The sequence below is a fragment of the Ctenopharyngodon idella genome, chromosome 14, assembly GCF_019924925.1.
Source record: "Ctenopharyngodon idella isolate HZGC_01 chromosome 14, HZGC01, whole genome shotgun sequence".
NCBI classification, from domain to species: domain Eukaryota; kingdom Metazoa; phylum Chordata; class Actinopteri; order Cypriniformes; family Xenocyprididae; genus Ctenopharyngodon; species Ctenopharyngodon idella.
Window position 1 is genome coordinate 8,120,795 of NC_067233.1, and position 26,896 is coordinate 8,147,690.

At 37.6% G+C, this 26,896-nt stretch overlaps 3 protein-coding genes and 1 long non-coding RNA gene across 7 annotated transcripts in view; 2 read left to right on the forward strand and 2 right to left on the reverse strand.

Moving 5' to 3' along the window:
• The window catches only part of LOC127494155 (uncharacterized), a 29,123-nt gene extending 12,127 nt beyond the window's left edge, over positions 1-16,996 (forward strand). The window contains exon 7 of the long non-coding RNA XR_007924810.1: positions 15,659-16,996. This is a non-coding gene — a long non-coding RNA (uncharacterized LOC127494155). The remainder of the gene's footprint in view (positions 1-15,658) is intronic.
• Positions 11,663-13,918, reverse strand: foxi3b (forkhead box I3b). Its single transcript, XM_051859801.1, has 2 exons — positions 13,037-13,918; positions 11,663-12,783 (listed from the first exon to the last, which is right to left on the reverse strand). The coding sequence occupies exons 1-2, from the start codon at positions 13,629-13,631 to the stop codon at positions 12,218-12,220; spliced, it is 1,161 nt and encodes a 386-aa protein (XP_051715761.1). The 5' UTR covers positions 13,632-13,918; the 3' UTR covers positions 11,663-12,217.
• Positions 14,199-15,362, forward strand: syce3 (synaptonemal complex central element protein 3). The gene is made up of 3 exons (XM_051859811.1): positions 14,199-14,586; positions 14,833-14,941; positions 15,032-15,362. Exons 2-3 carry the CDS (start codon positions 14,833-14,835, stop codon positions 15,202-15,204), a joined length of 282 nt encoding a protein of 93 aa, XP_051715771.1. The 5' UTR covers positions 14,199-14,586; the 3' UTR covers positions 15,205-15,362.
• On the reverse strand, positions 16,743-25,823 carry lcp2b (lymphocyte cytosolic protein 2b). Of its 4 annotated transcripts, none has more exons than XM_051859800.1 (15): positions 25,562-25,823; positions 24,957-25,019; positions 23,990-24,036; positions 23,385-23,450; positions 23,260-23,288; positions 22,298-22,332; positions 22,010-22,208; positions 21,837-21,907; positions 21,687-21,750; positions 21,526-21,612; positions 21,377-21,428; positions 21,179-21,242; positions 20,788-20,862; positions 20,403-20,558; positions 16,743-17,296 (listed from the first exon to the last, which is right to left on the reverse strand). In XM_051859800.1, exons 1-15 carry the CDS (start codon positions 25,637-25,639, stop codon positions 17,171-17,173), a joined length of 1,212 nt encoding a protein of 403 aa, XP_051715760.1. In that variant the 5' UTR covers positions 25,640-25,823; the 3' UTR covers positions 16,743-17,170. The 4 variants fall into 4 exon arrangements, with proteins under 4 accessions (XP_051715760.1, XP_051715759.1, XP_051715758.1 ...); XM_051859799.1 differs by having other exon boundaries at positions 22,298-22,335; XM_051859798.1 differs by lacking the exon at positions 25,562-25,823 and having other exon boundaries at positions 24,957-25,516.
• Positions 25,824-26,896: the final 1,073 nt, after the last annotated feature.

Sequence of the window (26,896 nt, forward strand, 5' to 3'; positions counted from 1 at the left end):
CGTTTGGTGAAGCGGTCATAGCCTGTGTTTTATCGTGAATAAAACACATATTGACCAATCAGAATCAATGACAGGAACTAACCGTTTTATAAGAGAAATTAGAGATTTGTAGTCATAAAATAAATAATACACAAGGCATTAGTTGCTGTGCATAAAAATTACATTTTTTTCAGGAAGCTAATTTATCTTTATTTCCAGTCACATTGCATGCCTAATGAGGGAAGAGGGCTCAGAGACAGCCCAACAGCATGAATCTATTTGACATCTTTAGTGTCTTGGAGAAGCACACCATTTATTTCCATAGGAAAGTCCTTTTCATCCCCTTCACTGTGGAGACATATTGGTGTATGCTGATGAATTCTGTATGTGGTGGCCACATCTTACCTTAGGCTAAGTACGTGCACTAGAGTGAGGATACCAGCCTGATGAGCATGCATCAGTGCATACATGCTTCTGGACTCATGACGTTGTTAGATCATTTAAAGGTCAAATGTATGGGTGAAGACATAACATGTAAGATGTCTATTAATAGGTGTAAAATTATATTTTCATCAATATGTTCTACATTTTTAACTATTTTTCTAGATTGTTTTATGTAGTAAATGCAAGAAATGCTTTGTATTTTTTGTGTTTTCACACAAAATACTTTATTAAATAATAATTCGGTATTGATAACAGATGTTTCTCAAATTTGGCTGGCTTGTTAAGTTTATCCCTCAGTTAGTATGTTAGACTTTCCCCTGATAGCTTAATAGGTTTATTTAAGTTAAATTCATGCAAAGCGAGTTAAATACCACAGCTACAAACACATCTTATGGTCCAGTGAATCCTAATCATGTACTTTTTTCCAGAGAATATTGATAACACAACAAAATAATCCATTCATTCTGTGCTTTCTTAAGCGTTTTGTGTTTTTTATGAGCTTGTCAGAACCAAGTGCTCTGAAAATGCCCCTTATACCCTTACATAGTGCACTATTTGATGGAAAAGACATTTGTAGTGGTGTTTGAAACCATAGCAGACATTTAATCCCATAATGTACCTCAATAGTGTACACGCTAAAGAATAGGCTACCCATCCACTGACTGTGAGTGTCACGTCGAATAAATTCCAGTGTGTTGACAGAAAATGCAGTCGCACTTAGTGTGCGAATTTGCTCATTTGTTTTCATTCACTCCTTCAAGTGGACTATATCACTGGACTAAAGTAGGGAATAGTGAATGAGGGTATAGGGGCAATTTCAAATTCAGCCAAGGTTTAGCATGGTTCAGTTAGACCATGCTGGTAAATATCACAACTACACCATTTTGGGAGCAAATAGCATTTGTTTCACGTTAGCTTTGCTAACAGTTTACTTTCTCCAGGTAGTGTATATTTGATTAGTCTGAACGGCGTGCTAGGTGTCTGTTCAGTTTTTGTTGAAGTAAACAGGAAGTTTCCTCTCAGGTATCACACAATATGACAAAGAAAATTACACAATTACACAGGCACTGCACTATTTTAACCACTAGGGGGAGCAAAATACACACAACAAGGATATAACACTGGCTTCCTGTGCGTACGTGTCATTAAAACCAGATTACTAACCCTGCAATGATCAGATCAAACGATTAGATGAATATCAGGGTTTAAAGAGCCAACATCAACCATAAGCCTGAGTCTCAAGGATGTGGTGAGGCATCTGTGGGACATTGTATTTGCTGAATAAACATCTCAACTGTTAGCTGTTGAAACTAATAAACAGCCATGATGTTTGAAACCAGCAGCCAGCAGAGTCGGGGCCAAATGCCTCTTAACACTCATGGAGTTTTGTTTTTGTCATGTTGACATGTCAAATATTTTAGGGGGAAATAACACAGAACAGTTCATTACTCTAAAGTGTTTGTTGTCTCTCAACACTATTTTCACAAAATATTCTATATAAGCCCTGGTACATGTCAGTTCATTTAGAATGCTGTGCTTCCCAGATATACAGAGGATAGTTTGCATTTGGAGCAATCCAAAAGGATGAATGCTTTTTATGTTGGGATGGAATTTGACTTTGGACTGTAGATATGGAATAATTGTTGTCTTCTGTTCTGTTTTACTTCCTCTTGATGAACGTCTTGTTGGATTCACTCAATGGATCATGGGTTCTTTCTTCCGTCATTAATTGGACATTTTATTTTCCTTTAAGGACCAAGAAGATAGAAATGGTACCTTTTCCTGGCATGTGTGCTACAATAGGCTGTTGTTATTATTATTATTATTATTATTATTTCCTGATTTAGTCAGAGTGTTCAGATGATATGAATTGCTTGTGTTTATTAGAATGATTGTCTAAATTCATAGAACAATGATTCAATTCACATTTTACTGAATTCAATCAAAGTGGTTGAACTGAATATGAACAGCTTAAATTTAATTTTGAAATGATATTATAATATTCTATTATTTATATTAAATAATTACATGATATTAATGTTTTCTCTTCATAATGGTAAATGTTTCAAAATATAGTACAGTCTGTTTAAATTTGTATTAAATTCATTAATAAAATACTTGTTTTATGTCTTTTTAAAAAGCTTTTGCATGTTCCATTCTTTAGATGCTGTACTATTTTTAATAGGCGTGTGTGTGTGTGTGTGTGTGTGTGGTACAGAGAGAGGACAAGCAAGCAAGTAAAGTAATAAGTCATTGTCATTCAAACTTAATCAGGTCAAAAGAACGTTAACATGACTTTGTAGAAGGTTAGCTTGTGTGTATGTGCGGCAATAATTCAAGGACAGTCTTTTTATCCTGTCTCCCCTTAGCATGCGTCTGAAGTGTGTTAGAGTATTTACACACAACAATGACCTGGAACTGAATGGTCTTTCTCCTGCCTGATTCAGTGAATCAGAGCTTCATCTCTCTGCCAGACATCTTCATGCTGAGTTTACTAAACATCACTAATCAGTCAATACTGTTTAGCTAATAACAGTGCAGCGCGTGGTTGCTGTTTTGGCTTTGACGTTGTAGTAGTTGGCAGGAGGGTGCATTGCCCTTTAGGGAGGTTGTTCTCATCCAGTGCACCGTGTTCCTCATTTAAAATACAATGTATTGACATTGAAAAAACCAACAGCCTTAAAGCTAGAAGCTTATCAGTTCTGTCATCACTTTTTAACAGTTCAATTTCAGTTCACTGGCCCCTTCCCCCCAAAAATGTCATAGTCCTGATAGATTTGTTCATGTTTGTTTAGAGTTTACTCTATCAACACTACACAGAACCAGCTGGAATGCACCTGACTTAATGTCATCCTTGACATAACCCTATCCCACACTAACTCCGAAATGAAATACTATGAATTTTACCTCAAAACAGACTATTTTTGGTTGTTCTAAGGATTCTTCAGCTTTTCTATTATGGCTTTAAGAATGAATAAGCATATTTAAAATCAGGATTGGGCTAAATCTTCAGGCTAAGAGAGATAACCTTTACAATGGCTGTAGCTGTACCATGGTAAAGTGATGGTAACAGATGGTATGATTGTTGCCAAATGATTACCACAGGGGTCTTCAACCTTTTTAAGCTCTTGTTGAAAAGAGAGACAGAGCAGGGATCCCCATTTCATATTTTATAAAATGCAAGAGTTGCATTTAAGCTATTGATGTATTTACACTACTGTCCAAAAGTTTGAGGGGGGTAAGATTTTTTAAAATGTTTTTGAAAGAAATCTCCTATGTTCAGCAAGGCTGTATTTATTTGATCAAAAATACAATGAAAACAGCAGTATTGTGAAATATTATTGCAATTTAAAATAACCGTTTTGGCTAAATATATTTGGAAAATATTCCTGTGATGGCAATGCAAAATTTTCAGGAGCCATTACTCCTGTCTTCGGTGTCACATGATCCTTCAGAAATCATTCTAATATGCTGATTTGATGCTCATAATATTTTTGTGGAAACATTTTGTGTGATACTTTTTTCAAGGCTTTTTTAATGAATAAAATGTTCAAAACAGCAGCATTTATTTGATATGGAAATCTTTTGTATTATAAATGTCTCAACTGTCACTTTTGATCAATTTAATGCATCCTTGCTGAATAAAAGTATTAATTTTCTTTAAAAAACAATCTTACTGACCCCCGACCATTTTAACGGTACTGTTATGATCGAAAATCCAATAAATTAAAAAGTCATACTTGTATAAAACATTTTAATTTTTCAATACATTTACATGTGGGAGGGACAAGCTTCTTAACTTTAGCTTTGGTTGAAGTTATATACATAATATTGTATTTTTGTCACACTAATTTGCAGTGTTTAGCAAAAATTAATTTGAGATCAAACAATAATGGTGGCCCCCATGCAGTAACTTTGTGAACCCCCTGGATAACCATTCATGTCCCATTGTATTCATAATACAATCTCCCCCACCTCCAATTAAAAATTAATAAGACTGTTTTGTTTCTTTTCTTAAATTATTATTTACATAATACAAATAAAAAGACAAGTCAGGACCAAGACTTTTTTTTTTTTCCTGGAAAAGTCATTAATGGCTTAAGTACTGACTGTTATTGGCTGGTAATATGTCATAAAATCTGTTCCTGGAATACATCAGCAGCATCTTGAACACATTGTTTTGGTAGATTCCGTTTGAGAGACAGGTGTGTGCCACACAACAGGCAGCAGGTGTAACAGAAAATTTATAGATATTAATCACATTAAACTGTTGAGAAATAATTCTGCCCTAAGGCTACAGGAAAGCGTGTGGTTGGTGAGTGGATATTGAGCGTAGATCGAGCAAAATAAGTCACAACAAAGCAAATTAGTCAAAAACAAATGTACATTTGTGATAATAAGTGGTTACTGACCTGTAACACATTGCCCCTCACAGAAGCTCAGAAAATGCACCTGTGTGAAACAGATTGAGATCTTTGTAGACTGACTTTAACTATTTGTTTTTTGTTTTGTTTTGTTGTAATTCATTAATTGTGGTCTCATCTGTCTACCCATGTTCTTTTTATGTATGGCTGATCACATCTGATAAAACAACAACAACAACAACAAAAAATAGCAACAACAAAAAAAGGTTGTCACACCTCTACCTGGTTCTTCACCTCCAGCTCAGTCCCATTTGGCAGAATACTAATGACAATCACCTGTCCCTCATCACCACTTTTGACGAGGGATGACCACCTGGGGCAGTTGTGGCCTAATGGTTAGAGAGTCGGACTTGTAACCCGAAGGTCGCGGGTTTAATTCTCAATACCAGCAGGAAACGACTGAGGTGCCCTTGAGCAAGAAACCTAACCCCCATGCTCCCTGGGCACCCGCAATGAATGGCTGCCCACTAATGTGTGTGCACTAACTTAGAAGGGTTAAATGCAGAGGACAAATTCTGAGTATGGGTTGCCATATTTGGCCTTCACTTCAATCAAGGAATGTATATATACCCATTCTCTTTTCCCCCTAATTGTCTTGTCTCGTTTGAGTATGACCCGCATGCTTCATGTGCTATCATCTTCTTCACTTAAGATAAGCTAAAGAAAGTACTCCATTGCCTTCCACATTTTGGCATCTGCGAGTGGCTGGAACGAGGCAGCCTTGCTAGCAGCTTATCGCCATGGACTGAATACTCACCTTTGTGCCCAGTTAGAGTGACGATGCCATGGAGTTGTCTTCCGGGCCATCGAGAGAAGAACCCATGCAAGTAGATTATTCACCCTTACCTGCTTCTAAACAACAATGTTGTCTAAAATCCCACCTTTGCTTGTACTGTGCTTCCTCCCAGCACCAACTAGCTGAGTGTCCAGTCCATCTGTCCCAAGTCATGGTGAGTTCCGTACATCATTCTGTTCCATGAGTTCTGTTCCATTCATGCTTTCTTTTCTAAGAAGTTGTCCCTGGCCGTAGAAACTAAGACATCAGGAACAGAGAACTGCTAGCTATCAAATTAGCCCTGGAGGAGTGGCGACACTGGCTAGAGGGGGCTCATCATCCTTTCACTGTGATCACGGACCATAAAAATCTGGAGCCCCTGAAAACCGTGAAGCAGTTGAACCCACGATAGGCCAAATGGGCCCTTTTTTTTCACCTGCTTTAATTTTTCTGTCCGCTATCATCCAGGGTCCTGTAACACCAAGGCAGATGCCCTTACCCTGTCTGAAGTTCCAGATCAATGAGAGGGGCCGGCACCACTGATCTTACCTTCTTCAGTGTTTGTCTGTCCTATCCGATGGGACCATGGTTGAGGGGATTGCCCAGGCCACCCTCCAGGAGCCAGCCTGGCAGGATGTCCACGTCGTTGCGGAAAGACCTCCTAGAATCCCTTCACTCTTCGCCTAGAAGTGATCCAGTTTGTCAGGTCCTGTCCTGTCTGTGCCATGGCCAAGAGTCCTCATCATTTACTATCCGGCAAGCTCCTACCTCTTACGATTCCAAATCGTCCTTGCTCACGCCTAGGAATGGATTTCGTTACAGACTTACTACCATCAGACAGATGCACAATGATTTTGGTTGTAGTGGACAGATTTTCTATGGCCTGTAAACTGATTTGCTGAAGGGCTTACCCACTGCATTGCAAACTGCAAAGCTTCTCTTCCAACATGTATTCAGAAACTTTGGCATCCCTGAGAATACCGTGTCGGATCAAGGGCTGCAGTTCATCTCATGTCTGGAGAGCCTTCTTCCACCACCTAGGTGTGACTGTCAGTCTATCCTCGGGTATCATCCCCAGTCAGACAGACAAACATAGCGCAATATATAAGAGGTAGGGCACTTCTTGTGCACTTACTGCCATGACCATCTGGACAATAGTATGCACAGAATTCCCTCAAACAGTCCACCACAGGGTTAACACCTTTTCAGTGCATACTCGGCTATCAACCTCCCCTTTTTCCCCTCTGCTTCCTCCACAGAGCCAGGCAGTGATGCTGAAACCCCTCCTCTACTCTTGGATGATGGGGAATCCATTTATGAGGTTAAGGAGATCTTGGATTGCCAGTGCTGAGGAGGTTATCTCGAGTACTTGATTGACTGGGATGGATTTGGACCTGAGGAAAGATCTTGGGTGGCTTGAGACGACATCCTGGAAGAGGCCTGCCATAGTATCAGGGGTCGGTATCAGGGGCCGTCTGACACAGCGCCACCTAGTTCTTTGCCTCCAGCTTAGTCCCATCTCCCAGAATACTAGTGTCAATCAACTGTCCTTCATCACCACTTCAATCAAGGACTGTATATATACCCATTCTCTTTTCCCCCTCATTGTCTTGTCTCGTTTGAGTATGATCCGTGTGCTTCGCGTGCTATCATCTTTTTCACTTAAGATAAGAGAATGTTCTGGAGAGTGATTTTGTACCTCTTTGTGATGGTACCACGGGCCTTCGCTCCTTTAGTGAGCGTAGGCTTCTGGTAGGGGTGTAGACTCGTAAGAGTGAGTGGAAGTAGGAGGGTGCTGAGCCTGTGGTAGATCTGTAAGCAAGCGTCAATGTCTTGAACTTGATGCGAGCAGCAAGTGGTAGCCAGTGCAGGGAGATGAAGAGAGATGTGACGTAGGCTCTTTTGGGCTCGTTAAAGACAAGACGTGCTGCAGCGTTTTGAATCATTTGTAGATGCTTGATTGTGCATGATGGCAGGCCTGCCAGAAGAGTACAGTAATCAAGCCTAGAAATGACCAGGGCCTGGACGAGGAGTTGTATTGCATCTTCTGTTAGAAAGGGCCTGATGTTCCTGATGTTGTATAGTGCAAATCTGCATGACCGAGCTGTCTTCGCAATGTGGTCTTTGAAGGTCAGTTGGTCATCAAGGATTACTCCAAGATTTCTGGCTGAATTTGATGGGGTAATTGAGGATGTACCTAGCTGGATGGTGAAATCATGCTTTAGAGTCGGATTGGCAGGGAAGACGAGAAGCTTAGTCTTTGCCAGGTTGAGCTGCAGATGATGTTCTTTCATCCATGCCGAAAGGAAGAGCTGTGTGTCATCAGCATAGCAATGGCATGAGAAACCATGTGCCTGTATGATGGGACCAAGTAATGTAGTGTAAATGGAGAAGAGGAGGGGTCCAAGAACTGAACCCTGAGGAACCCCCCTGGTCAGTTGATGAGTTTTGGATACCTCCCCTCTCCAGGCAACTCTGAAAGACCTACCTGTGAGATAGGATTTAAACCAGTGAAGTGAAGTACCTGTGATGCCCAGTGATGAGAGCGTGGACAGAAGGATCTGATGATTCACCATGTCAAAGGCAGCCGATAGATCGAGCAGAATGAGAACTGATGATTTGGAATCAGCCTTTGCAATCTGCAAGGATTCAGTGACCGACAGTAGTGCAGTCCCGGTTGAGTGGCCACTCTTGAAATCAGATTGATTGATGTCCAATTGATTGCTCTGTGAGAGGAAAGATAACACCTGGTTGAAAACAACTCGTTCAAGTGTTTTTGCTATGAATGGTAGGAGAGAGACAGGTCTATAACTGTCTACAAGTGACGTGTTTAATGTGGGTTTTTTAAGCAGTGGGGTTACATAAGCCTGCTTGAATGTGTTAGGGAAAATGCCAGTGTGGAGAGATGTGTTGATAATGTGTGTAAGTGCTGGTAAAAGTGTAGGAGCGATGGCTTGTAGAAGGTGTGAGGGGATGGGATCTAGAGGGCAGGTGGTAGGATGACTGGAGAGGAGAAGTTTGGATACTTCTGTCTCAGTGAGGGGAGAGAAGGACGAGGGGTGATGTGTGGCTGTGTATGTGGTTGGTTTACTGCAATCTCCTCTGTTGTATTGTTCATCACATGAAATATGCCTCTGTTCTGTTTTCATTTTAATCCATTTTCCACTTTCATTTAGATTAATGAGTTAACTAAGCTAAGGGAGGATGAAACCGCTTTAAATATAATATTTTATGTAAATATAAAGTATAACAGATATATCACAGGTGCTAATGATGGGGAAAAAGCTTTGCGTCTGCTAAATTAATAAATGCAAATGTAGACAGCTGTAACTGCATCCTCAGAAGAACTTTGCATATAAATGCCTAAACAGTTTTATAGAGCGAATAGAATTCTACAGATTAATTTAATTTGCATTTAAAGGTGTATTTCAATTTTCAAGGAGAGGTCAGTACCCGTAAATTTGTTTCTGGGTCGAAAACATGCCCTAATAGACAGGCCAAAAAGAAAGCACTGTGCACTTCGACTGGCAAAATAAGCAGTTGGTAATTTGCATCATTACAGTTTAGTGAGAGGGTGTAGAGTTTTCAACCAAAAGCCAACTTTCTTTAAATTTGCTTTATTGTCAGGTTTTGTTCGACTGACTGTTCCTTCTGTTTCTTTTGGCACATTTGAAGCAGACGGTACAAAGTAGAACAAGTTCTTCTTCCCTACTTTCACCTGCGACAGCTGCTTTTAGTCTGGTACTTGACTGGTATGGAAATATATATGCAGAGGAATATATGCACTGCTGCATAAAAACAGTGGTAAATTAAGCAAAGATACTGTATATGTCATATGCAAATATACCATCAGAAAAATACTTTTCTGTTATAATAACTTTCATCTGCGATTTCTAAGCGTGTGTATAATGTTTGTCTTTCACTTTTTTCCTAGAAACATTTAAAGTTCGTGGGCCAACAGGATTTTATCATAGCTTATCTCACAGATAAATCCAATAGTGCAAGGAATTCTTTGATGTGCTGAATAATGGTATGTGTTTTGCATGTTACGTTAACAAAGGAATGTCCTTAGTAATAAATCCACAGATTTCATACTATATCAATTTTCCCATCTAAAGAGGAAATCCCTTTAGGCATGAATGTGCTTGAGGGCTTATTCTCTATTTAAGCTTCAGCTCACACTCATTAAACAGAATGTAAGAAGGAAAATGTTGAAATCCAGATTTGATTAATTCTTAAAAATGTAATACCGTGATCTCCTTGGGTGTGTTGTAAGCTGTTATGCAAAACAGTTATATGATCTCAGCTGAAGTCTTCATGGTAAATTTGTACCTGCTTAAAGGTGCCCTCAAGTCAGGTAAAGACTGTCAAAAACAACCAAATTAATTCATTTCTGTCAAGATAACTTATTTACTTATACAACATGTCTGTTGGTGACCTTAGCAACTTGGCGAGAGTTGCCAAACAAAGTTCTCCATCATGTAGACATTTTATTATTATTATTTATTTATTTATTTTAAATTTTATGGATATCTTGACAGCACAAACACACACATGCATAAACACACCACTACTGCTCTAGAAATTGCTTTGGCCTGTAGACAGCACAAACACGATCAAGTCTCAGACACTGTTTTCTGAGTTTATTTTGTCTGAAACAAAGGTTTTCTTTTTTATGGTTTATAGCTTCTTTTTTCCAGTATCATTTTTGGTTTATATCTTCATAGTTTCTGGCTTATTAAGCATGCATTTTAAGCATTTATAAATACAGTATTTGGATACAAAAATTGTATTAAACCCTAGGTTGTAAAATTAGGTCTACTTCATCTGTGGCAAAATATTTTAAAATATTACACATTTGTACTACACATATTTAATGTAATAATAGAAAAATATATAGAATATATATTGTGGTGTATATCCAGTGCTGGGTAGATTACTTAAAAATACTTAATTTCTTAATTTTTCAATTAAATAAACATTTTTAAAAGGGTAAAAAGAAAAGTCAGTAACAAAATGAAGTAATAAAATGCACATCTGTTTGACAAATTAGATTTATTTGTCCCGTCCGTTGCTATCATAGTGATTATCACTATGTCAATGTCAATCATCACATTTTCGGGAGTTAATTTTAGTGGATTCATTCCCGTGTTGAAATGCTGTTGTCATTCCTGAGACTTAGCAGTTTGTACATGACTGTTGGTCTTTTTAGCAGCATGAAAAAAAACAAAAAACTTTTATTCAAATAGTAAAAGGAATATACACAGAAAGCTTGCAAAAAGTGCTCCCTTGATAATCACTTTAGCTGATGAAAGCTCACTGAGTTCTGCACTGTTAAGAAAAATCACATTATAATCTTGTATAGACATTAGCGGAGTAACCACAGGTATTAATCACCTTTATGTTTGAAAAAATATTTTTAGTTTTAAACAGTATATCAATTGTTTTATAATTTCAAACATGGTTCAGTATTTTATTTGATGAGACGTACAATTTTTTAAGACAAAATAAATGTCTGAATGCATTTGAAGTGACTATATATAAGAATAATGACCTTTCCTTTGTGTCTGCCTCCACATTAATGGAACGGGAATCATATAGCACGACGTGAAGGAATCTGTTAACCATCAGTCACTGTCTGGCTGTATCAAATTTTCTGTTAACTAAACAAAAATATCAAGCTCTCATCTCGAGCAGCTCCTGTGCTTATAACATATTATCTCCCGTGTCATCATCACATGAATACAAATGCTGACAAATTTTAAGGATAATTGAAGAACCGCTAAAAACTGCGGGCTCAGCAGTAGCCTACATAGTACGAAGTGAAAGTCTCAAGAGAAAAAAGGGAAGAGTGACGACAGTTAAGAGTGACCTGGTGAAACAAGTTTCGTTTTTTCAAGGTCATCTTTTTTCCATATACACTAAATCCGAGTCAAAGTTTGCTTTTAATAAAATTAAAAGGGATTTGCATTCAATAAAATACAAAAAGGATTTTTTGTTTAATAAATAACATTATTAAATTGAATAATATCCAAGTCAATTTTATTTTAAATATTTTTTTTTATTAAAAAGAATCAATATACACCCTTAACGACCTCATAGTAAAATAAAATAAAATAATAAAATATACTCGAACATTCACACATACCCAACTTTACAGCTATACACAAAACATGTTGTCAAGTTAAAATACAAAGACTGATAGTATCATATTACAAAGTTTCTCTGTTTGCCCACAAAAGACGTGATTTGTCTGTTCGGTTTCATTACAGGCGCTTGAATTCAGTGTCAGTAACATGAGTTAAGAAAGAATTTGGTGCGTAGAATGGCTTGATGTCAGCAGCTGACCTCAGGTTGGAGCTGCTGGTAACAGGGGCCTTTGCTAGAGTCAGCCTGTTATATCTCATGCTGACTAGGCTTTTCCTGTGGGAATTCATTCGTATTTTGTGCCCACAGAACTCAGAGGAGTTCAGTTAGGCAAATAGCAGTGTATAGTTTCAGGAAAACATCAGTGTTTTTTCTTGCCCCCTTAGAGTCTGTAGCATGAATTGATCATTCAGCTTTTCTGTTTTCGCTGTCGCCCGCCTCCCCTCCTCTACACCTCTGTGCCCTCCCGGGGGTAAAGAATACCCGTTGAGCTCAAACCTGGGTAGAAATGCCCATTAAACTGACTGAGACCAGGCCCATTGTAACCTAAAGTGGAGTGGGAGGGTGATGGGGAAATGGATGGCGGTGGGGGCAGCGGTGATGCCCACTCGGACACCGTAGAGCTAGGGGAGTAGGTGCTAAAGCCTGCGGGTTGTGAGGCTCTCTGTGCTCCGTCCACTGGCAGACTGAGCGTAAAGGGACGACTCAGGGGATCTCCTTCCATGTCGAGAGAGCCAGTCGTTACACCAGACATCTCAGTCAGGAAGTTGCTCAAGCATGGCGACGGACCCGTGGATGTGGGTGAAGGGCCCTTTTCAGGCGAAGTGGAAATGTCAACGGCATGATTTTTCGGGCTGCCCCTGCCATTACTGTCTCCTGACTCAGAGCTCAGATTCCCTCCAGAACTGCTCTTCTCTGGGAGGCTGTCAGACTTTCTCTTCCTCTTGCGTCTGAAGTTGCCGTTGTCAAACATTTTTTCACAGTTCGGATCTAAGGTCCAGTAATTGCCCTTACCTTTAAAATGAGAGGTAAATTTCACATTAAATACAGTTATATGATAAAAATATTAAATGTTTCAGAATCATTAATTATTTTAAAAAAATGTATATATATATTTAATATTTCTATAAATAATATTTAAATGACAAACAATAATTTGTAATGTTTATATAGGCGTAGTTTATTAATATCATAAAAACACAAACAATAATTCAGTCATTTGTAATGTTTTTTAAAGAGTAATAATCAAAGAGCCACAAACACTCACCTGGATCATCTTCATCTCGTGGAACCTTTTTGAAACAGTCGTTCAGTGAGAGGTTGTGACGAATAGAGTTCTGCCATCCCGCTTTGCTCTTGTTATAAAAAGGGAAGTTGTCTGCAACATACTGATAAATCTGACTTAAAGTGAGGCGGCGATCCGGTGCACCATGAATGGCCATCGCAATAAGAGCAGAGTATGAATAAGGTGGTCTGACCAGCTTCATAAGATCCTCTTGAGAGGGCATAGAGAACCAGCTCAGATCACCAGCAGGACCACCTGGTGCCCCAGGTCCCAAATAGGGCCTTTGCATCCCGTAGTGCTGGGGAACAAAAGAAGGTCCTGGAGGGCCAGGCGCTCCACCCAGATAAGGAGTGCTGTTCATCCCTGGGCTGTTGAACCACAGGTAGGGGTTAGGCGATGAGGCAGCATAGTCTCCAAGTTCATATGAGGAAGGGTTCGTTCGCTGTGGACTCGGCAGTGAAGGAGGGGGATAGTAGCTGTCGCTGTACAGACTCAATTCTGGAGGTTCCTGTCCCAAGCTAGGGAACTGAGGCCCACATCTCGTTGGAGACTGACCTTGAGATTCATAGGATGTCATTGCTCGGTGATCCTGATGGTGCTTCACTTGGGATTAAAAAAAAAGTCTTTCAGGTGGTTTTCTTCTTCTTCTCTCCGTCTCTGATGACCTGTTCTTCTTTTTTTACCTTATGGTCTAAGAATATTTCAGGAGCTCTTGCGTTGTCCTACTTGTGTCCTCTCTCTCAAAGCTATTGTGCTTTCTTCTGCTGTATCAACATTGTCACCTGTTGCACCTGTTTTATTTATGCATATGTAGCACCGCCTCAGTCCCACCTTATTGAATGCTTCCACGTGTTTAGGCTCTTTCTGACACAGCCCACATAACCACCCACCCACCCTTCCACTCCTCTTCACACAAACCAGCAGCACCACCATCACCTGAAGGCATTCAGAGTTTAGCCTGACACACTGGAATTTTTTTTTTTTTTTTGTTACAACCAAAAACCTACAACCTAAAACTCCAGGGGGAAAAAATAAATAAAAGTCTTTGAAATACTGTATGTGGAGCAAGCACTTTTATTTTTTAACTTTTATAATTAATTTATTCATGAAACTTTATTTAAAAATAGAATGGTGTTGTTTACAGTCAATTCAACCGTCATCTTATAATTCTCCTGTAAACTGCATCTCCTTTAAAAGTGTTGGAAACATTTTATTATAGCGTACATAAAACTTTTTAGCAAAGACTAAGAGATGTATAAAATATTGTTTGCAAATTGTATTTATGTAGGCTACTAATTTTTTTGTACGTTTGTTTTTCCACACCGGGACGTCATGACGTAAATGAACCGATGAATCGTTTTTAAGATGAGGCTTCCAAAGTATTCGAGTTGATTACACAATGTATGTGAGCGTGCACGCGCGAGAGAGCCGTTAAGTCTGCGTGTCGCGTGCATTGCTCGAGCCTTCGTTGTCAGCTGTCGCAGTAAAACAAGAAACATTAAAGATTGTCTGTAGTTCGCTACATTACCAAGGTAATATACTTACGTTGTGAATTTCTACTTACATTAAATATATATTCATTTATTAACGTAATTTAAACACTCCTTTGCCCTGAGGAAGGCAGCTTATTTGAATGACGGGTGACGAAAAACGAACTGATTATGGACGTTTATAACTGGCTCTTATTTAATCTATCATGAAACTGTAACTAATTTAACATGAGAGATTAAGTAGCCTAAAACAGTCCAGCGGGAGTTACGGAGTTTGCTGGTTTTTAGATGTCTGAAGATATTTCGAGTGTGCAGTTATGTGAGGACTTGGGTCGTGAGAGTTTACAACTGAACCAACATTTGGAGAAGATGACTGAACACATGGAAAATATTTCAGGTAGACTTGCAAACTAATAGTGCATTCAATATAATAGCAATGCTAAGAAGGAAATTGCACTGTGTCAATAATCATTTTCTTCGTCCTCAGTGAATTTGTCTTGGATGGCCTATGATATGGTTGTACTCCGCACCAGTCCAGATCTGGCTGAATCCCTTAAGAGTCTGGAGAAACAGTTTCTTAAGTGCAAAGATGTCATCTGTGGTCCCACAGATGGACAAGATAAAAAATGTCATCAAGAACATAATATCCCCCAAGAATAGATTACAGTTTCAGTTTAGAACAGAGACCTTTAATGTTGTTAATATTGTTAAAGCTTATGTGTTAGATTAGCCAGCGTTATTTGATGTTGTCATATATATGTGATTTTTTTTTTTTTTTTTTTGCACTCACAATTTAATAAAAATATCAACAAAGCAAACATGCTGATTGTCAGTCTGATTAATCAAATGACATTAAAGTGCAAAAAGGGGACTGAATGTTCTGCTCATCATATTATTTTTGTATGCAGATTTCATTGTTCTTCCAAATTCGTTTAATAATTTATTTTGGAACAATTTGCTAAACCGTTTTACAAATCCTTTTCTGAGCTTCATGAGGTTTGTTTGCATCTAATATAAAATGCTGTTTTTCTTCATTTTAGATATTCTTATTGTGTGTGCTATCCCTTTAAGACAAATATGATATCATTAACTTCTGTATGTAATGGACTTACAGATGGAGTCTGAGGGAAATGCCACAGAGAACAGCGAACACGGAGCCTCAGCTGGCCTAGATTATATCTTGAAGCAGTTGGATTTAATGTCAGAATTTATGGACCAATTGGAAGGTAAACTATGGTCGAAGTTTTTTTTTTTTTCTTTTTGTTAACATAATTCAGTGACTGTTAGTGACAGTTGGACCTAATAGTCCCAGCCTTACTTTCTTTAATATTTAACCTTATGAAATGTAATAATAATGTACAATTTGGAAAGTCATCACCTCACACTCATGTTTTGACAATTCTGAAATGTACTGGCAGTTTAATAGTTCCTCTTTTTAGAGCTGGCAGAAATTCTTCTGGTGGTTTTCAAATGGGTATTACATGAACAAATTTAAAAGAAAATGTGCCATCCTTGCCAGGGGTGGCAGTTAACGAGGAGTCAGAGCTAAGACATTAATCTGTGCCCGCCGTCATTGCTAACACAAATATATTAGCACACAGAACATCCCCCAAATCCTCCAATCTGTCAATAATGCATTTTATTGTGTCATAGAGACATTAAGTTTGGCAAGAAAACATGCTGGCTGCATCTATTGCTGAGCCCTGCATATCCAGTTAAGCATGAGCATCTTTGTATATTTCAACAGCTACTTGCATCTGTGTTGTCGGCTCTTTGTGTGGATTATCAAGCCCTACAATAGCCGTATTTTAGATTGATTACTGTAAAATGATAATGAACTAATAGATTTTTTTTTTTTTTTGATGTACGTTAACAGTAACCTTTGCATAATACATAACAGAATGCTTCTATTTATATACTTTGATTACAGTAAACATAACCTGTTTGTGCTGGTTATGTTTCAGTCAGTCAAAATGGAATAAGAGGGTCTCTTCTTGTGTTCTTCCTGCTGTATGTTCAACCATTATACCCTTTGTTTTCAGTGAAGACCCAGCTGCTGCGGTGTAACCTGACCGTGTGCTTCACACACCCTGAAAAAATGGCGTGCCTCCAGACTGACGTGGAAACCCCAACGTGGTTAAACCGTGCACAGATGATGGAAGACTAAATATGTGACTCAAAGAAGTACACTTGTAAGGTGGAGTTATAATATACTTAAAAAGCACAATTTAATAGGCAACATTAAGACAAAACACTAAAACCATTAGGAATATTTAAGTTAAAACAGACAAATGTACAGTTTAAGAGTTAAGTAAAGTTGCCTCTAGCTAACATTGAGTGTAAGAATGCCTCTTGATTTTAACATTGAAAGTGTTTAAAAATGTATCTTTAATATAAAAAGTGTAGACAGTCCTGTCTGATTGAATCAAACTAAATATGATTTATTAATTTAGTCATGTACTTTATTTTTCTGAAGGAGAGATGAGTATCCTGGCGTTGAATGCCAACATTATAAATGCTCATTATCCAGACAAAGTGTCTGAATTCCATGAAAATCCTTTTGATACTGGAACCCAGTCAGAATTATGATGCTAACTGGGTATTATAAATAAGATTGTTCTGTGGGTCAAAAACCTGCTGGGTGCATAAGACAGCACTGCCGCTGAGGTCCAGCTCCACGCTCCAATCCATCTATCAGAACGAGTGGGGTATTTGAGTGGTGCGCGACCATGTCCATGACACTGGAGAAATTCTGTGACACACATGTGGATTGAGCGAACTTTGAATCTCACTGAACCAATGAAATTCACCACAGCTGATAATCTAATACACAGTCTTTACTCTTTACAGTTACTGTGGGTTTTTTAACCCTATGAATCTTACTGTGTATTTGATACATACATTTCTAAGGCCTTTAATTTATCAACATGATTGAAACTTTGCTGAAAAACTGTTCACAGTCTACGTGTCTTCTATCATCTGACTGATAGTTTATGCTTTTATCATAACTTTTTTAGTATACTTTTTAGACCTTTTAGTATAAATCTAAGGGGGCATTTACACAACACCGTTTTCAACTAAAAACGTATTACGCATTTTGGCCATTCATTTACACCATTATCTCTGTGTAAATTACAAAAATGCAAAAACGTTGACATGTGTATTACTTGTTCAGTTGTATATTGGTTCTTTACAAAGTGACATCGCCAACTATTGGCCTGGCATGCATAATACAGTTTTAGTCGTTTTCACTGATCCGTGTAAACGTTGACAACATTTCCATCTGTATGCAAAACTTTTCAAAATCGCAAAGGAAAACCTTGTCAGTTTTTAGTGCATCGTTGTTGTATAAACGTACACAAAAACATTCCCCTTCAGGTTGTGATGTCTTTTTGCTGTTAAATCTTTACTGAAGAGTAACTTAGGGGCCATTTACAACACCATTTTCAACTAAAAACAGAAAACTTTTTATGCATTTTGCCTAAAAAGGCAAACTTCTGAAAACGGGATTCAAAATGCAAGTTTTTGAAAATTATACCATTATCGTCTCTGTGTAAACCATGGGAGGCAGGCATGCTAACAACCGCAGTCTCTAGCGTCAGTCGCCAGTGCGCCTCTTGAGGCTAGGGGAGTTTACAACACTGAAAACGGTGTTGTAAATGGCAGACAATTCTTTAGTAAAGATTTCACAGCAAAAAGACACCACAACCTGAAGGGGAACGTTTTTAGTGTATGTTTACACAACAATAATGTACTAAAAGTCTATAATGTTCAGTCTATAAGCACGTAGCTTTTCTCTTTACAAAGTGGCATAGCCAACTACTGGCCTGGCATGCATAATCCAGCATTTTTAGTCGTTTTTTACAGATCCGTGTGAACGGGGATCAATTTGGCAATGTTGGCGTCTGTATGCGAAAAACACGAAGGAAAAACTTTTCCGTTTTTAGTACATCATTGTTGAGTAAACATACCCTTAGTAGTAATATTTCAATCAAATGATACATCAGGCTTTTGAGGAACATTTATTTGTAGGTACATTTCTCAATCTTCATTGTATTACATTATATGTTTTGCCCCCACAATAACAAAGCTTTAATCATAAAACTAAGTATTTCTTACTAAGACATTATTGAGAGAGAACTGATATTTATATGCATTTTATGCAAGTAGTCTGCTATACTGTTATAAAGATCTGACTGATTACAAGCTAAGTTTAGTTTAAAGGGTTAGTTCACCCAAAAAATGAAATTTCTCTCATTAAGTACTCACCCTCGTGTTGTTCCAAACCCATAAGACCTTTGTTCATCTTCAGAACACAAATGATGAAATCCGAGATTTTTTATCTCCCATAAAAAGCAACAAAATTGCCACATTCAAGGTCCAGAAAAGAAGTAAAGACATCTTTAAATTAGTCATCGTGACTACAGTGGTTTAACCTTATGTTATGAAGCGTTGAGAATATTTTTTGTGCACAAAAACAACAAAAATAGTGTTTAACAATTTCCTCTCTATCCTGTCATTCTCCTACGCAGTTTACATTGAAGACACATTGCAGAGCTTCCGTGTTCTACGTCAGAATGGCGACTCTGTATTGGCCGGCTCCTGCGTCAGCATCACACGCATGCGTTGTGGTGCTCACATGAACAGTGTCGGCCAATACTGAGCCGGCGTTCGGAGGTAAACACGGAACCACTGCACTGAGTCAACTGCATAGGAGACTAACAGGGTAGAAAAGAAATTGTTGAATCATTAATTATTCTTGTTTTGTTTTTGCGCACAAAAAGTATTCTCGTTGCTTTATAACATTAAGGTTGAACCACTGTAGTTACGTTGACCATTTCTATTTTAAAGTCCCCCTGAAATAAAAATTTAAGTTTTTTAGCTTTTAGTATAAATATGTTAGCCTTAAGGTTATGAATAAGCTGGTGTGTTCCAAAACAATGACAAAATTCGCATTTAGGAGATATAAGCTTTCAAAACTAACAGTCTCTCACTTCCACTAAAATGGATCTCCGATTTTCATGACATCACATCGCACTTTAGTTTCTCGTCAAATCTTCGGTCCAATCAAATGCTCTCTAGAATCTGAAGTCCCGCCTCCTCCAACACTCTTACAGACGCTGAAGCCTTGGCTGAAATCGGTCATTTGCTCACACATTTACTAGTTTCTACATGGTGAATGGCACATAGTGCACTATATAGGGAACGAGATTAGAAGGAAACAGAGGTTTTACAGAGTCTAACGGCTGTGGCCGAGTTGTAACATAAAGGAAACACTATTGACTATTTTAAAAAAGGGGCAGGGCTGTTCGATATATCGCCCTGTCTTCCTGTCTCAGTTGAAATTACGTCAACACACTGAATAATGCTGCGCGTTCCAACACTCTTCAGTGGGCCTTTAACGATGTATTTACTACTTCTCTGGACCTTGAATGTGGTAATTTCGTTGCTTTCTATGGGAGATAAAAAACCTCTTGGATTTCATCAAAAATATCTTAATTTGTGTTCTGAAGATGAATGAAGGTCTTGTGGGTTTGGAACAACAGGAGTGTGAGTAATTAATGACAGAAGTTTCATTTTTGTGTGAACTAACCCAATTGTACCAAATTGCATGTTTTGCGTACTTTAATTTTTTGCTGGCTTTTGAATAAAATTGAGATGTTTTTCCTCCTCGTTTATGAGCTCGGTATTCTCCTATATATATATATATATATATATATATATATATATATATAACTGTTCCATTAAAAAAAAAAATCTAAAAAAAATCTGACAGTTGTTGTATGTCAGGCTTTACAGGGTTAATCAAGACATCATTCATGACAGACGTTTCTGTCAGAATCAACAAATACCATTACCTCAATGCCATTTAGGCCTGTGCCCAGGGAATATCCATCACTGTTTCCAAGGTAACGGATCTGGATGTTGTACACTTTTTGCTGGTGCAGCACCATGAGTGTGTATGGCTGCTCTGTGCAGCCCTTCGAGCTGTCTCTCACCAAGAAAGTGCCATCCTAAGAAAAACAATGTCCATCACTAGTGTCACACAGTATGTGTGTCTTCATTTCATAATACACTTGCTTTCTCTATTTTTCCCCTTTTTCTCATATATAGAGCAAAGAGAATTCCAATTAATTCTCTCACAAAAGCTTATTTAATCCACATTTTATAATAATTATTTGAAGGAAGGGATACATTTGAGATAAATCTTAAACATTCTATTACTTAAGTGGTGGAACTCACTTTATTCACTTTTCTGAGTGAGACTTCGGCCTCTGATCGTGTCATTTGCCCCACATACCACTGTGGATCCATGTCCTGAGTGCATAACAAAAATTCAGCCTTTACACTGCGGTCTAGTATGTGGTCACTCTCATTATTACAGTAGCAAACACATTTTGGTGTTTCTGTGATGGGAAACAATGCACAAGACTGGGCTTTTATTTCCTGTTTAGCTTTTTTCAAAAAAAAAAAAAAAAAAAAAAAACACACACACACACACACAAAAAAAAAACCACAACACAACACTGCCATCTTGTGGTTGTCAGGTCTATCTGCATGTTTTACGTTTGCAGATGGTTTGTGGGTTTGTGAGAGGTTTGCTGTCATGATTATAGGTAGTGATTGCACTAACCTGTCCCATCATCACATTTAAAGGTGGAGGAGGAGGTAAATCATCCCTTTGTTGGATGTCAAACCTGTGTTGAAGATTGAAAAAAAAAAAAAAAAAAAAAATATATATATATATATATATATATATATATACACACACACACACACACACACACACATACAGTACTGATCAATACAAGTTGTTAATAAAGATACTTACCTTTGTGTGGGAAATGTTGCTGATTTAGAAGCCATTGGTAGGGCGTTTCTTGCTGTAAGGATAAAAATGAAAATGTTCAAATTAAAATAAATGTTTAGTTATTACCATACAATACAGAAGGTTTTAAAAAGTTGAAAACTGAATGGTACCTGATTTGCCAGTATCTTTTTTTAACTGAGCAGATGAGCCAGGTTTCTTACTGCGATCTACCTTTGGCACAGCTGGACCAGGTCTGGCTGTGGATATGATTTGCAGAACATTCAGACATCATACTTTCATATTAGAGGAATTTTAAATTGAACTTACTTACATTGATTTGGGGGAACAAAAGGCCTGTGTGGAGAGGGATCCGGTCGTGATGGAGGCTTAGATATCTGAAAGTAAATACAGGCTTCTTGTGCATGACATTACAACATTTACAGTAAAATAAGTTTGAGATTGTTTAAAGATATTTACTTACATTCATAAGCCCTCTGGGAAGAGATGTCCTGTTGTCCTGGGGTGGTCTTGCAGAACCACGTGGGCCGCTGTCTACACAGGGCCACAGAATAGAAAGGGTGAGTGAATCTTAGTGAATTATCATGGATTATTTCATTTATGCGCATAGTGATTTGTGTTAGCATTATGAGTTACCTAAATAATCTCCATCACCCAGAGGTTTGGCAACACGAAAGTGAGTTGGTACTTCAGAGGGTATTTCACTAGGCGGTGGTTCATAGTCATCATCAGAATTCACAGCTTCCTCAATATCACATGATGCTGCACATATGTAATTGTCTTCACACTCATTTATATCTGGCTCCTCATAGTCATTGTCACTTTCTTCGTGGTCCTGGAAAAAAAAATGCAATTTTTTGCATTTAACATTGAAGTCTAAAAAGGGTGTTGAGAAGACTTTTAAAAAGTATAACAGCGACTTACAAATTCATCAGAATCCCAACCTCCTGGACTAGGTTCTGCTTTTTTTTTTTTTTTTTTTCAAAGAAAAAAATAGAAACATTTTAGGTTGTGTGATAAATTTGTTAAGTATTGACCTTATTCCTGACTAGCCTACTGCGTTTCGAATTATGGGTTGCACTTCCGGTTTGGGGAATTTCCATTCAAAAAGACTTCAATGAATCGTTTAAAATCATAAGGTTGCCCTACAAATAAAGCTTATCCGTCAGTTTGACTGAATGAGATGTCCATTTTTCTTTCATGTTTTATTTTCAGACATCATGAGAATAACGTAACGCTTGGTATTTTAACGTAACATAACAAGATTATCTATGGCAAGAGCTCTTTTCAGTTGCTGCTTTCTATCCTTGTGATTATTTTCTTTTGTCCCTTTGCATACCGCTGTAATAGTATGAAAAAGGACAACATATACTGCACATTTGATATATCATTACGATATATCCCATTAATAATTCACTGGAATGCACAAAGAATCTCTCGTTTTTCTCTCAAATCATCACGTCTCTTTCCAGGTTTGTTTTCACAAGTAAATACAATTTATTATCTGTAAAAATGACGGAAATCACTTTGAAATAGTATCACGCAATGCTTAAGTTCATGAACATTTTTATTAAGGCAATATTTAACCCGTCCGTTATTGCTGTGGAAAGAATCGCGCTTCATGGCCTGTTTAAAGTACCTTGTTGATGCTTTTACACATTTAAATGTCCTTTTAATGTTCGTTGGTTGAAGGGTGAGTAGAATAATGTCATCTCATTGTACCCAGTTTAAAAATAAAACGTATTATTGCGTTCATAGAGCGAGTCTTTCACTGATTGTTTACAGCTTAACGGAAGTTACTCCCATAATTCGCGCAAAGCGTCATGGGGCGTAGGAATAAGGTGGATAACCACAGTTGTTTATGTAGCTGCACAGGAGTTAGTTACCTTGGTTCGGAGGCATCCGATGATCTGATCTAAGACAGGTTTAAAATGACAAACTCTCAAACATGTAGAAAAAGTTCAGTTTTGTTACAAAGATAATGCAATTATGAAGTACTTATGTTGCTTACCTGTGAAACAGACTCTTCTTTTGTTTGTTATTCTGGTTAATATCTTTGCAGATCTTTGTGATAAGTCTTCCAAATAGTAAAACAAAAGTAAAAAAAAATATATAGCAGTGATTATTACCAGCTTAACAGACATTTGATGGCTTTTTTAAATCAATATTTGATGGTGGTGAGTCACTTTGTACCTTTAGGTGACTCAAAATGCAGTCTGCAAGCTTTTTATTGTCTTTGTTATAATCTATATTAGCATTTCTGTAGCTCAAACAATAGAGCATGGTGTACTCAACTGTGCTATTTTGAGACACCATGAATGTGAAAAATGTGCTTTTAACATACTCTCTGTATTTAAAAAAAAAATGTATTTAGTTACCACTTGTAGTACACTTTGTATGAAAGATGGGTTTGAGTGTACTACAAGTGGTAACTAAATACAATTTATACATAAAACAGAAAACGCGATATGGATTAGTGCAACAAAGATGTTGATCCGGGAACATGTTGCTCTTGGTGAAATCATGTTCTGCCATTCTGCTTATTCAGCCGATATGTTTCATTTATACATTTTGCCATCTCTGTGCTATCATCTTGCTTTTGAGCTTAAAACTTACGGGATTTGTGCTGTGGGGAACTTCTTAATGTCTTTATCAGTCATATTCTAGAACAAGATAGAAACAGGAATTGTTTGTTCACTACTGATTTGGCATGTTTAAGCACATTTCAGAGCATACTCCATATTAATACAGTACTGTGCAAATGTCTTAGGCATGTTAGATTTTCCACCAAATAATGTTTTAAGATTGTGTCTTTTTCTTTAGTGTGCCAGAAATCAGTTTATGTTTTCAAACTTTACTTATGCCATTAATTGTAATAATCGAGCATGATTTTGTATACGTAAGGAGTCCGTCGGCAGATCACACAGAAATCTGATATCATCGAGTCGATCTGGGATTACATGAAGAGACATAAAAAAGTTAGAGAGACTAAATTTCATAGAAGAAATCAACCTGCAAAACTTCAGTACTGTGAAAAGTTTAAGGCACTTGTAAAAAATACATTATGGGGATGTTTGAAAAAATAACGTCATATTTATCACTTAATTGTACACCTTAGCACAGTTTCGAAGCTAGCTTGGCAGGTAGGTTTTTCCAAGATGCTTGGAGAAGTTTCCATTGTTCTTATGGATTTAGTGTCTTTTCATGTAATCCCAGATGGACTCGATGGAGAGATCAGATCTCTGTGTGGACAATGCCATCTGTTGTCGTACTCCTTGTGCATGCAGAAATCTCACCGGATTATTAAAGGCAAAATTAATGTTTGGAAATTCATTTTGAAAGTACATTGAAAATGTAAAAGTATATTTCCTACTGGCACACCAAAACAAAAGATAAATAACCGCCTTTAAACTGTTTTTTTTTTTTTTTTTTTTTTTTGAAGAATTTAACGTGCCAAAAAACCTTTGCACAATACTGTAGTTCAGTGATGATTATATGCAGTACAAGTGCATGCAGTACAGTTTAAATTGGAAGTAAGGTCTGAGTTGTACTACATTTGTTATAGAAAGACAAAAAGACTGACCAGGAATCGTGAACCACTAATATTGTTTTTCTTCACCACCCTGTCACACCCCACCAGTTTCATCTGAAAACAGAAAAAAGTGTGATGGCTGAAAATTGCTCTGCAGTCACACTTCTCACTTAAACTCAGCCATATACTTTTGAAAAACACTTTATTGACTGTAAACTGCTGAGTTGTTTTTTTTTTTTTTTTTTTTTTTTTTTTCTCCAATACGCAGTTTTGAATTTTTAAAATGCACTTTTTGACATAGTACATTTGACAAAATGATTATAAGACAAGCTATACATTAGCTGATGTTATCAGAAACATTTCAAAACTTTTAAATAGACATGTTTGGAAAACCACATCGCGTGGCAGTCTGTCAGCCACATTTGAAGCACTGCAACTGAAGAGCAACAGAAGAAAAAAAAAATCTACAAAGATTACCCTCCCAAAGAGCATTCAGAGTCTGCTAGAAGCCTCATTATTATAAAAACCATAATAATATCTGTCAACATGGGGGTTACATGATAAACTTCACAATGTTAACAACTGCTTTCAATATATTTCCTGTTTAATTGAATGCATCTTGCTCTTTTGTCAAAAGAAAAATAAGATGAACTCACTTTTTTGAGATAGTCAGCCAAGTTTCCACAGTTCCAGCACATCACCTCTGACCTGGTTGGTAGACTTTCAAAACTCATTGTGATTGGAATGGTTGTTTTTCTAATTTAGTGGAAATTGACTATTCTACAGCTTCTTGCTGTTGAGTTTTTCTATTAGACTCTATGTATGATGATGGCTAGTAAAGTATACAGCTCTGATGAAGACTGCAAGGCGCTTGTCTTGCTTGTGGCTAGTTGGTCTGAGTGTGATAATATTGTTGACGCAGAATAGCTGGCTCTCTGCTCTCTCTGTTTCCTGTAACTTTGAATAGAGGAAGTGCCTCATCACCAAAGATGTGAAATTCAAAGCTTACATGAGGTTTACAGAGCATGACTGTATATATTTTACATAGTACAGTATGTAATTGCACATTTGAGGCCCTCTAACTTAAATGCATCAAAACGTACTGTATTAAATCTATTGTGCATGTTTAATTATGGGCAAAGAGGTTGCATGTGTAGGTTACAAGCATCGCTAAAGTCCACTAATTATAGATCTGTCGCATCAAAAGCGAGCAAGTTCTCACATGTTCTTAGCACAGCAAATAACTAGGCCATGACCGCAAATAACTTGCAGACAACACGATAGGGAAAGTGCAATGCATTTCCCGGTGCCTATTCACCTGCTATGCATTGCATTTTCCAAACAGAAACAGGAAACATCCCTTTTGGGAACAGAACAGCATGCAGTAACACCAAGGTGAGATGTGAAGGCACTCGTCAGTCAACTGCAGGCCAGTATGACTGCAAGAATGAAGTCTCTTCTTCCCCAGGGTGCTTTGCATAGGGCTGCTAGCTTGTGTTTTAACCAGTAGTGGCTCTTAAACGTAAATTTAGTTTTAGGACAGATTTTAGTCTTGGCGCTAGTTTATGTTAAACATTTTGTAAGCTTTATATTCTAATTGCTGAAAACTTTTGGCAGAGGTCTAGTGTCCTAGTGTCCTTGCATTATTCAGCCTGAGGGTGGCGCACTAATGTTGATTGACAGCACATGACATATGCATAGAATGCTATCTTAAAATTGCCTTGATGTTTAGTATTTTTTGCCTCTGAATGTCGTTTAAGAATATTAGTTGTGGAGGAATTCCGGTGAGGAAAAGAATGCCATGTCTATTTTCAGAACAAACATAAAATAAACAAAACATAACTGCATAAAGGCTACTCACATGACCATATTTAAACTAAAGGATTTATAGTTTAATTAATTTGATATGTTACTCCACATAGGAAGAACAGACAGGCCAGCTATAGTTACTGACCTGATGCAGACTAATATTCACATAGCTGAAGCGGATT

What these genes read in the sequence shown, in the direction of transcription:
- foxi3b (XM_051859801.1), bottom strand. Translation starts at nt 13,631, where the DNA reads ATGACATCCTATGAATCTCAAGGTCAGTCTCCAACGAGATGTGGGCCT. An exon ending in ACGAGATGAAGATGATCCAG is followed by an intron (nt 12,784 to 13,036) that starts GTGAGTGTTTGT and finishes CTCATTTTAAAG; the next exon opens with GTAAGGGCAATTACTGGACC.
- syce3 (XM_051859811.1), top strand. Translation starts at nt 14,833, where the DNA reads ATGTCTGAAGATATTTCGAGTGTGCAGTTATGTGAGGACTTGGGTCGT. An exon ending in ACACATGGAAAATATTTCAG is followed by an intron (nt 14,942 to 15,031) that starts GTAGACTTGCAA and finishes CTTCGTCCTCAG; the next exon opens with TGAATTTGTCTTGGATGGCC.
- lcp2b (XM_051859797.1), bottom strand. Translation starts at nt 25,211, where the DNA reads ATGTACTATGTCAAAAAGTGCATTTTAAAAATTCAAAACTGCGTATTG. An exon ending in TTAGTGGTTCACGATTCCTG is followed by an intron (nt 24,037 to 24,956) that starts GTCAGTCTTTTT and finishes ATCTTGTTCTAG; the next exon opens with AATATGACTGATAAAGACAT. An exon ending in TAAATGTGATGATGGGACAG is followed by an intron (nt 20,863 to 21,178) that starts GTTAGTGCAATC and finishes TTATGCACTCAG; the next exon opens with GACATGGATCCACAGTGGTA.